Source organism: Neltuma alba, unplaced genomic scaffold (genome assembly GCF_004799145.2).
Source record: "Neltuma alba isolate B1F8T4 unplaced genomic scaffold, ASM479914v2 tig00013909_pilon, whole genome shotgun sequence".
Taxonomy (NCBI): Eukaryota; Viridiplantae; Streptophyta; class Magnoliopsida; order Fabales; family Fabaceae; genus Neltuma; species Neltuma alba.
Genome location: NW_021637957.1, coordinates 19,993 through 31,763, shown reverse-complemented (window position 1 = coordinate 31,763; position 11,771 = coordinate 19,993). Strand labels below are relative to the sequence as shown.

Genomic DNA, 11,771 nt, shown 5'->3' with positions numbered 1-11,771 from the left:
TGAGTACTTGATTAACAAAGATATTTTAGAAAAGACGGTACTTATTTATTACAAATAATTAACTTAACTAATTTTTTTAACTTATTCAAATTAATTAACTAACTCTTATATTAAGGATTGGAGATAATATATTTTTTACATCAAACTAAAATATTTTGATTTTAAATGAAAATAATTTAAATATTAGTTAGAATTTGTTAGAAAATATATGGTTGATATAAAAATAAGCATATCTTAATTTGATTTTAAAATAGTAAAATTATGAACGACGGGCCACCTCCGGCTAGTTTAGATAATAAAGGTAAAGTGAGATTTGAGTAAAGATCCCAAATTCTAAGTGCCAAAAAAATAAAATAAAATATCCTAAAAAATGCTAAAAGATAAATTAGGGTGGGTGAATTTTAAAATTCCAAATCAGACCCTTTATATTATTTTAAAAATATTATAAAATGACAACATTGCCCTTATTCCCAGTGATTACTTTCACATAGCTATTAACTTCTCTAATTTAATTATTGACTACTTTTGTTTCAAAGTTCTGGTGATTGCTTTTATATAATTATTGACTATGTAATCATAGTAAATAACTAAACAAAAAAGAGTCACTAAATATCCAGTAACATTTAATATATTTTTTTAATTTTTAAAACAAAAATAGTTAATAGCGAAACTAGAACATCTAATAGCTAAACAAAAATAGTCACCAAATGATTAAAAATGAAAATAGTCAATCGTGATATTGGAGTAGTCAATAGTAAATAAAAGTAGTCATCGGAGTTCTAAAAACAAATATAGTTAATAGTTAAAAAAAAAAAGTCAATATAGAAAAAAAAGCAGTCGTCATAGTTCCGATCACCAGATCTCTAATGGCAAGCCACTGACAAGGTCATCGCCTTTACTAGAGCTCTGGTAGCCGAAAACCGGTTAAGGGTGTTGAGGTGACAATGTTAAAAAAGAAAAAGAAAAAAATAGTTAAGGGCATTGATGTAATTCTGTAAGATTTGAAAATTTCAAAATAATACTAGGAGTCTGAATTAGGATTTTAAAATTCACCTAAAGTAATATGTCCTTTAACAATTTTTAGGATATTTTATTGTCTTTTTTCCCCAAAAAAACTCACAAAAGATGGTATTAAGAAAATTTTCTTTGATACACTTTAGGATGAACCAAAAATGAAGTATGATTTTTTTTTTGGGTTTTGGTATAAACTTAGAATCTTCTCCAAGTTACTTTGAATTTGAGACTAATTATTGTCGGGCTAAAAATGATAAGATTAAGGCCCTACCAACAAGTACACTACTTAGTATTGAATTTGTATTCTCCTTCTTAATAAGTTAAGACCACTTACTATTTCAGTGAACAGCTTATTAGTAATAATGTTATATTTAGGATGGGATGTAGCATTAATATTCTCAATCATCACAAGTTAACAATAAATTGTTTTAATAGTAACACCACCTGGATGAAGTCCAGGCTGGAGCTGCAAAAAAACGAGACAATAAAAGTAATTTGATGTTAAAAGCATGACGGACATAAACAAAAATAAATGACAAGTGCAACGTTAAAAAAGAAATATGCATGTATATATCATCCTACAGTGGCAGAGAGGACCAAAATATTTGCAGGCGTTTGTTTGTTGTTATTGCCACCCAGGCCTTATAAAGCAACACCTATCTCAGATTTTATGTGTCATGTCTTAAAATTGATATTGATATGATTTTTTGTTTCTCCAATAACAACAGTTATATCAAATCTTTTACCGCACTATATCTAATAGGTGTTTTTTGGCTAAAAACAAAAAGAATTTTTAAGACGCCAGCAGAAATGGCAGGAGGAAATAGCGGTGTCGGTGGGAGTAGAGAGGCGTAAGCGAATTTTGCAGTGATGTGTCCTGCTTATGTAAAAGCCAAGAAATTAAAAAGAATAAATAAAAATCCTCAAATCTAAAGGGAAATTTCCAAAAAAAAAAAATCGATTAGATGAGAAAGACCATGGTGCTTTAATGATTTATGCCATTTTCACGGATAAAATTTTTAATGAATGATTTTTGTTTTCGATTTTCATAAAAGTAAACTAGACTCAACCATTACAATATGATCACATGGCATCCCAATGAAAAAGGAAATTAAAGTGGTGGGGTCTCTCCAAAAGAGATGTGTGTTGTTCTCTCCTCTTCCTCTCACACTCATCCATTCATTCACCCTTACGCCAAACATCCCTCACATGCACTCAAATCTTCTCTTTCTTCCTTTTTCTTTCCCTCTTAATTTCTATTTCTTTCTAGTTGACTCATACTATAATCTTCTGTGACCATGCGTGACTTCAATGAGAGGCTCTTTGTGAGGGGACCATTAATTATTAATTACAAATTCATGCTCGCTATCTGCTAATTCGGGCCTCTATGAGTTGTTGATTGGCTTGTAGGACCCACCTAATGAAATTAGGGCTCCTTGTCATATTTCCATTTGCCTGCTTGGATATCCCTTTGGCACGATGGATTATTCAAAACTTCACTTTTAAAAAGCCATAATCTATTGTATTTGCTAAGCCAATAAGTTGTTGTCGTTTGTGGTGGCAGTAGCTCGTCTCTGTAAAATAAAACAAAAACTCAAGTTTAAGGGGGTGTTTGGCAATATGAAAACTATGGTTTCAGAATCACTTTTCCGCAAAACGAGGCAAACTCCTCCATATATTTATTTCGTAAACCGTAAAAGCACTTCTGAAACCATGGTTTTGTTTCTATCAAAACACTCCCTTTATATAATTTTCAGAAGGGTTATGTTCTAAATGCTCACAACTTGCTTCCAAGTTTAGAAATATAAATATATTTTTTTATCATTTCTATAGTAAAACTTATTATGAGACTTTTTGATTATTATATATGTTATATTGAGACCTAATTTCGCTAGGGTTTACTATTAGTAATACATGAAATTATTTTCCTAAACATGATCGTATTGTCTTAATAAACCTAGAGCAAATTATATATATTATGGCAAAAATTGAGATGACCTATATGTAATATAACCAAGTAAAATAAATTCCTAGGCCAGAAAAGATCAATTATATACGCAACGTAAAGAGGACAAAGCTCAGCTTCTTAAAATATATAAACGAAACAATATTTAAAAACATAAAATTGTTGTTAAAACCCATATTAATATTGTCACGGATTCTTATATAATTTTTTCATTTCGATGATTTTTTTTAATTTTTCCTTTTAAAATATGAAATATAAATAAAAAGAAAAAAGAAAATGGGGAAGGTGTTATGAAGTTTTGGTGCGCTTACGCGTGTACCTGGTGGACCAATGTCAATGAAACAAATTTATGTTGGTCACGTTCTTAGTGGCTGCACAAAACACAAGCATTCAATTTTCTTTTTATATATATCTAAGTTGATATAAGTCCCTGGATATTGAAATTAATCTCATAATCTTCCCAATAATTAATAATAAGATCGCAGATGTACATGTACCACATTATTTACTTGTGTTTAGGACTCATTTATTCTATTTATATTCAATATTTTCAAATTAATTATTATTTCCAATAAATGTGCTCAATAATGAATAAATGAGAGGCGGTCGTGCCCGTTACTATGATAAGACCCCGGGCAACAGAAACCACCAAACCTTCACTGACTTGAAGACAATCCATCCCGTTTTCACACTATTGTCGTGGACCCCACTTCATCTTACTCTTCTCTATCTTCTTATTCCATTTAATGTTTTAGTTACTTAATTAATTAATTAAATTAACTGCAACCACACAAGGCTCGAATGACAAATACCTGTAGCGACTAATTGCGCTCAAATTTGAAAATTGCCACTTGCTTTCTCTGAGTACATCTCTCATTTTTTTTTAAAAAAGATATTATGCTCATTAATTAGATTATACATCCTAAATATAAGTCATTTTTAACTAATTTATATATACCTATAAAAAAATTAAAAACATTGAATTTATTATAAAATTTAACTAAATTTTTAATATTGCCCTTATTACATATATAAAACTCTAGCATCGTACTAATTTATGTTTTCTTTTACCTTTTTTATTAATATAAGTATAACTATCAAATGGGACATAAAAAAGATCAATACTCTATTTTAAAAGGTGCCTTCTAACGACAAACCAAAGGGAGTATATATGCATGATAAATATTGTATGTTTATTTTAACATGGCTTAAATTTTACTTTGATTTTCTAATCATAATTATTGTTATATATACAATTAAAATACTGCTTCCAATCCTTAATATAAAAGTTAATTTAACTTTCAGTTTGATTCCAAATATAAGACCCTAATTTACTTTGTCTCTCATATTTATTTATTTTTTCTCTCTAAGTAGTTTTTGTAATAATTAGACATGTTAAAGGTTCTATCAAATGATAGTTCTAATTAATACACATGATTAACAGGAGTATTATAGGAAAAATAACATCTATTTATTACAAATAACTAACTTAACAAACTTTCTTAATCTACTCAAATTAGTTAACTAACTCTTATATTAAGATCAGAGATAGTATATTTTAGATGGGGAGTGAGTGAAACTACCAGTTCTTTGAGCCTTTCTTTGGCCGATCTCACTACATGAATAGGACTAATTACATGACTCATTTATGCACTCAGCCTAGTGGAGGAGAATAAAGGGCAAGAATTCAAGCAATTAAAGTTGGAAATCAACAAGAAGCTTCCCATCATATTTTACATGTGCAAAATTAATACTCCTTCAATCCTTAATATGATATCTAATTTTGCGAATTAATATTAATTCTTTATAGAAGACATATTTCATATGTTTATCAATTTTTTTTTCAAGTTAATCATATTGATATTCTCCCAACACTGCCCAAATAAGAGAGAGAATGAGAGAATGACAGATGTTTAGGATATTTTAAAAGAAAATATCATATTAACTAATTTAACTAATATTTTTAATTTACTCAAATTAATTAATTAGGTTTACATTAAAAAATAGAGGGGTACAAAATATAAAATCTTTATCAAGTCACAGTATTCACAAACTTTAAATAATGTAACTTTTGTAATAAATAGAGGCCGGGGCATACCTATTATATCTAAAAACAATTAAAAAGAAATAGTGTGAATAAGAGATTTATCTTTGGCAAAAAGGACAGAGATTTATCTATATATATATATATATATATAAACTTAAAATAATTAAGAAAAGGACATATATTACATACTACCTCTTATCCTAAATATGAGAGATAGATAGGAATTAAATTTGATCTTAAATATAAAATATTAATCTATTTTGTCTCCAAAATTTATAATGTTTTTTTTTCAAAACATTTCTATTTATTATGAGTGATTTTCAGTCAAGGATAGCTCCAATATATATAATTAAACAGGGTAATTTATAAAATTCAAAACATTACACAAATAACCATTTTGACTAATTTCTTTTACCTTTTCAAATTGATTATCTAGCATTGTATTAACGAGTTATGACAAATTATGTAAAAATCCACTAATCCTGTTCCTCTCTCAATCCTGTTCCCCACGAGATTGCCAGCCATGGTGTCATCTTGCCCCAATTCCCCTGCTGCTCCTTGGAGGAAGTACCATGAAAGCGGAAAAAGAGTTTATGTACGTAAATTTTAACAGATTATAAAAATTATACTGCAGGTCAAGAGAATCCAAATCCAAATCCCAATCTGGTTGTATTATAAATCTGATGAAATGTAGGAGGCGTCTTCGTGTGCATGTGAGGGGAAGAGAGAGAGAGAGAGAGCTGTGGAATCAAATGCAGAAAAAGGGATCATCTTCCTTAACACCCTAATCATTCAACCCCACCATCTCCATATTCATTTACCCCTCTTTGCTTTTTCCGTCCTGATTTCCTCAAAAAGCCAAAACAAAAGAAAAAGAAAAGAGACCAACCACTTCGTCTCCCTCTCTCTCTTCTCTCTCACGACAAAATCTTCTCGTTTTTTGCTTTCCAAAGGGATCCCAATGCTTCACTTCACCCCCACCAACTGCCATTCCCGTTTCTTCAGCACAAAGCTTCTTATCCAGTGACACCCACACACCTATGCCCCCCCTATATTACTCATTGCCCTTAAAAGCTCATGGATGTCACTAAAAGGAGGATTCCCTCTGGAGCTACTCCTGCTGCTACTAGTACTGTTGTTCCTGCAGGCTCTGTGTGGGAATCAAGGATGAAGAGCGATGAAGTCAAAGGTGGGATTAAGGTCTTCAATGGAGATGCTAATTCTGATGAAGTAGCTCCCAATGCTGCTACTGGTACTGCCACCAGACTCATGAGAAGCACCGTGGCTGTGAATGCCAAGAGGAGGACGTTGAAATCGGACAATAATTCTGATGCAACCGATAAGGCTCAAGTTCAGGTTACTAGAGGGAAATCAGAGTCGGGGCAGAAGAATTCTGATGAACAATGTAAGGAGCTTAGTGTTTCTTCAGATGAGATCAAGAAGAGCCCAATTGCGGCGAGGAAGTCCAGGAATGAAGGGGCGCCGATTAAGTCGAGAAAGCTGAGATCTGATGTGCCCAAAGATGCGGGTGAATCCAGTGAGGGGGCTGAGAGGAGCTTGAGGAAGTCGAAATCGGATTCGGTTAGGACGGCGAATCAGAATAATGTGAAGAGCGTTGGGGAGAATAATTCAGTCCAATTGAGGAAGACGAAATCCGCGTCGGATCCTGTTTCGCATGAATCAAGCAATGGGATCAATGGCGGAATCGAGAATGTCACAGCTCAGAATGAGAAGGACGACGATACTGACGAAAATTGTGAGGATATCGGGGTGTGTGAAGAGAAGTTCATTTCAAGCAGTACGGAAAATGTGAGCGTCCCGAAATGTTCTCCGGAATTGTCGGTGCTCGTCGACGGCGATGCAGATGGTTTAGTGGATGAAAAAGCGGAAGAAGTTGAAGATGAAGAGGAGAACGCTGTGGATGAGACTACTGAAACCGAGATGGAGGAGAGTTTCGATGTAAAGGAAATCAGTATTCCTACAGAACCCAAAATTGTGAAGGAATCAGAGAATAACGAGGTTGTGAATGAGCAGGAAAAGAAAATGGTCGTGAAAAAACCAGCGAATAACAATAACAAGATTGCGAATGAACTGGACAAGAAAGTGGTTGCGAAGGAACCAGAAAAGAAGGCTGTGATCGATGACCCTGTTAACAAGAAGGCTTTGAATGCGAATCAACCACAACCTAAGAGAATTCAGAGTACCTACAGGAGATTTCAGCAAAATAATGAAAGACCAATGTCAATCCCTGCAGTTACTGTGAAACAATCTCCAGTTAGAAGGCATTCCACAATTTACCAAGATTTCCCAAAAGAAAATTCACATTCAAGTAAGTTCTTCTGAGTTTCTGAGTTTCCGTTTTCTCAGTCTGTTTTCTGGGCTGTACGCTTGTTTTCTTTAATGACACTGACTGATTTTAGCTCCTCAATTCCAAAAGCAGAATACCATAGCTTCCCTCAAACTCAGAGCAAATTGCAGAGTCTAGGTGATCGATCTATCAGCAATTCAGAATTGTGCAGTAGTGAAAAGTGAAATTTATCGGCAAAATTTTATTCAGACTATATTTTAACATTTTTTTTTATTGTGAATCTTAATCTTCAGTTGACTTAATCATGTGGAGAGATATCTCAAGATCAGCCTTTGTCTTTGGGATTGGAACATTTGTTATAATCTCATCTTCATATGCACGGGATATAAATGTGAGGTGAGAAATTCATAATAAAACATTATTAATAAAACATAGTAATTGTCACTTCCCAGAACTGACAATTTCCTCTCCCTGTGGCTGCAGCTTTATTTCAGTAATGTCCTATCTGGGACTTGTCTACCTTGCTGTTATCTTCCTTTACAGATCCTTAATTTGCAGGTAATAGTCCAAACCCAAGGGATAAAAATGAATGACAGGAAATTACCAAGAAAGTACTCTGTTTCTGATCCTCTTTTTGTGTGGAACTGAATTAAACAGGGGAATCATAGATATAGATGACAAAAATTATGTACTAGGAGAAGAAGAAGCAAGTTGGGTACTAAAACTGATTCTCCCTTACTTGAATGAGTTACTTTCTAAACTCAGAGCCCTCTTTTCTGGAGATCCTGGCACCACAATGAAGGTAATATTCTCTACCCACTGATTTCGTGATTTCATTCCCTTGTCATTTCCGGCAAAGTGTGTTTTATACTGCCATCTTAAACAAGTTAACATTCATGCCTGAGCTTCATGGTACTTAATTCTTTATATGCTTTTGGTGGTTTAATGAAAGAAAGACTGCAAAATTTGACCATAACCTATATAATGTGCAGTTGGCAGTTTTGCTCTTTGTTTTAGCCAGATGTGGTAATTCCATAACCATTTGGAAAATGGCCAAATTCGGTAAGTTTGCTTTTAATTGATTTGTAACATTTTCTTGTTGGGTAAGATCAGTTTAGAAATTTAACTGCTCAAAAAGATTACCCTTTACATGCCCTTGTTAAAAGGCGGAGTTCCTGAGCCTACTACTAGATGGTACTCTGCTCTGCGGCCATGAAAGGCTAAAACTCAACCCTCATTGCCTTTCCCTTGAAACCAAACAAAGAGGAACAAAAATTACTTACGTCCCAACTACAAAGTCTCATAACTTTTTGCATCATTTATTAGGACGGCGAAGATTATCTAACATCTTTAATTCTCATCACACCTTTTTTCATGGGTGTGAATTTATTTAAACTTACTCGTTGGCTGAATAGATAATTACTATGTATATTAAACTTTTCCTCTATTAATGAATTATATATATATATATAGAAATAGAAGAGAGGCAGATCAAAAATAATGAAAAATATACATTTATATCAAAATATATTTTTAATAATAATGGATTTTTTGAACAAATTTAATAAAAACTATTAAATACTTTTTTATTCGTTAATTTTTGGGTGGATCGTCGTCGTCGTCATCATCATTATTCCATTTTACAACTGACATATGGATATGTTTCTCCCTACTCAGGTTTCTTTGGAGTATTTACGGTTCCAAAAGTCTGTTCTTCCTATTCTGCACAGTTAACTGCATATGGTAATTTCCTGAATGTGATGCAGCTTTGCTTAAACATTAGTTGAAGGTTTCTGACTATATAAAAATAAAAAGAATGGTCATTTTAGATCAGAGGGGAATATATTAAAAATAATTAAAAATGCCAATTGGGCACCGGTAAATGGGCAATGTTTTGACTCAATAGTTGCAGTGGTTGCGTAGGCCCACCACAGCTGATCATGACTTCGTCCTCATGCCTTGGCAACGGATCTTTTGCACCTGCTAATATTACTATTTACTATTAGACGCACTGTGTCTCCATAATGCATATCCGGTGGGTCCTACCATTTAATGGGGCCCAATAACACATTCATCTTCAAACGTCTAAAATTCACATCATCTTAATTCTTAAACCAAACCCGACTCTTAAAGTCACACTATGTTTTTGACTTCTTGCAACAAAGAGAGATCACACTGATTCAAGGTAAGTGTTCCAGGATTTAGCTTGTATTAGAGTAGATGTTTTTAATCCTTATCTGTTGTAGGGGAAAAGGAAAATAACTTTGGACATGGCTAGAAATTGTCGCTCTAAATTTATTGCATCACATGGGTTTTGGGCCTCTTGAGAATAGGGATTGTTCTTCAATGGGATCATAAACTCATAATGGTCCTCCACATCTTTTGGTCTGCGGGTCTTCGGCACTCCCCAAAGTCCCAGGCTCCAGAATAGTCACTTTCATGTACACATATATGTCTATTTATTGGGTTCTTAAAACCCAAGCGCACACTCTTTATGAGCCTCATAAGTTCTAAAAATGGTCCCATCTGCTCCCTCTTTTTGGCCGTCGCCTGTTCTTAATCATTCTCACATACTGTATGTAAGCTTCAGTCAACTGGTTTTAGTGCTGTTTAGAGATTAGAGATGGTTTCTTACTTCATCATTATGTAGTAACAATTAGCGCCAAAAGTGGGGTTGATTAATATTACTTGTTGTGCATGAAGGAAACTTTTGGGTTCGAAGATTCAGAGACGCTTGGGATTCATGCTCACACAAGAAAGCAGTGGCTCTTGGCATCTTCAGCCTTGTATGGAACATGTCATCAGTTGTTGCTCGTGTTTGGGCAGGTAACATTCGAAGTTCTTTTTCCTTTTCAATTAATTGAAAAGGCACCAAAAATTCAAAGTTATAAGTGGGAACCAAACTCACTCACTACCTCCCATTTACAAACTATCTTCACACAAGAAAGGATAGCCATTCTGATTGTTATCATGTGTGTGTTGCAGTGTTTGTGCTGTTTGTGGCGTTTAAATATTATCAGCAACATTATATGGTGAGGGATGAATATGTGGAAGAAGAAGAGGAAGAAGACGAAGCAGAAGGAGATGAGGGGGACACGTGGCAGGCGGCAGGTGGAGCGAAGAATCATGGGCGTGCCCACATTCCGTCGGAATCAATTAAACTTAAGAAAGGGTTCTAAATATTCGGGTCCATGCGGTGTGCTCTTTTTTGCTTTTTCTAATATAGTATTGTTCTTATATAGTTATTTATTATTTTACCATATTAAAAAATATATAGTTTTACTACCGTTGTAAATTTTTTATTAGCTAGTGATGAAAAAGGAAATCCCAGCTGATAAATAAATAGTTATTCGTTCTTCGTTGTTATATGATGCTTTATTTTTATGTTCGGTTGACTCCATCATCATGTGTGTATATATACAACTTTGGCTTTTTAATGTAAGAGTTTATTTGATTTTTATTTAGAAAGGTCTCAATCTATTTTGTTTTTATATTTATTTATTTTTTCTCCAAGGTAGTCATTGTAGTAATAATAATTCTAGCCAATATACCTGACTAGTAAAAATATTTTAGAAAAGATAACATTTATTTATTGCAAATAATTAATATAATTAGTTTTCGTAATCCATTCAAATTCGTCAACTCGCTCATATATTAGGAGTCGTAGTATTATTTATTAATTGAAACACTTTGTTGTTAAATTTAACTCTTAAACAATAAAAAGAGATACTTAATATTTATATTTAAATGTTAGTCTTTTTTTTTGTTTAAACATGGCAAATATGATTCCTAAGATTTATATCTTACATATATTGATTTCCCCCCCTAAAATTTAAATTCCTGTCCTCATTTCTTTTTAGTTCAAATCATCAATACATATAGCATAATAATCTATTGAAAATACAAGCTTTTTATATAATTTTTTTATGATTATTCCCTGAAATCAAAATATTCTTTCCCTCATGTGTTTTAAACAATAAATGTTTTATTATATTCGACCCCAATACTTCCCGACCTTTCTTCCATACTGGGCTAAGCAGAGGTGGCTGATTTTGGGAACTGTAGGCCCAAATAAGCCTTATAAAGAACAACAGTTTTTTTTTTGGGAACCACAAGAAATTAACCAGTGAAGGGCTGGGGGGATTAAATCCCATACAATCTTCACCCACAAAGGTCCAAAGACCAAGAGAATTTTTCTTGCTGGACACGAATATCTTCATAATAGAAATAATCATGTTTGAGAAACCAAATATTGGTACCCCGTATTTAAGCCTTGGTTTGCCCCAAAGCCCTTGGTAAAATAAGAGATTTTTTTGGGACTAAAATATAGGTATATTCCTATTAAAGACAATCTTATTCGAGACATTATTGGAAAATAAAATGTGGACATTTCTCCTAATAGAAGATTGAACCTTGATTCGTCACATTGTGAATGA

The 11,771-nt window shown here is 33.1% G+C and overlaps 1 protein-coding gene across 2 annotated transcripts; it reads left to right on the top strand.

Moving 5' to 3' along the window:
• The first annotated feature begins 5,806 nt into the window (after positions 1-5,806).
• On the top strand, positions 5,807-10,574 carry LOC114739357 (reticulon-like protein B21). 2 transcript variants are annotated; one of them, XM_028927412.1, is made up of 9 exons: positions 5,807-7,356; positions 7,465-7,512; positions 7,629-7,731; positions 7,819-7,893; positions 7,993-8,137; positions 8,328-8,397; positions 9,013-9,078; positions 10,039-10,161; positions 10,321-10,574. In XM_028927412.1, the coding sequence occupies exons 1-9, from the start codon at positions 6,105-6,107 to the stop codon at positions 10,512-10,514; spliced, it is 2,076 nt and encodes a 691-aa protein (XP_028783245.1). In that variant the 5' UTR covers positions 5,807-6,104; the 3' UTR covers positions 10,515-10,574. The 2 variants fall into 2 exon arrangements, with proteins under 2 accessions (XP_028783245.1, XP_028783246.1); XM_028927413.1 differs by having other exon boundaries at positions 5,808-7,356; positions 7,468-7,512.
• Positions 10,575-11,771: the final 1,197 nt, after the last annotated feature.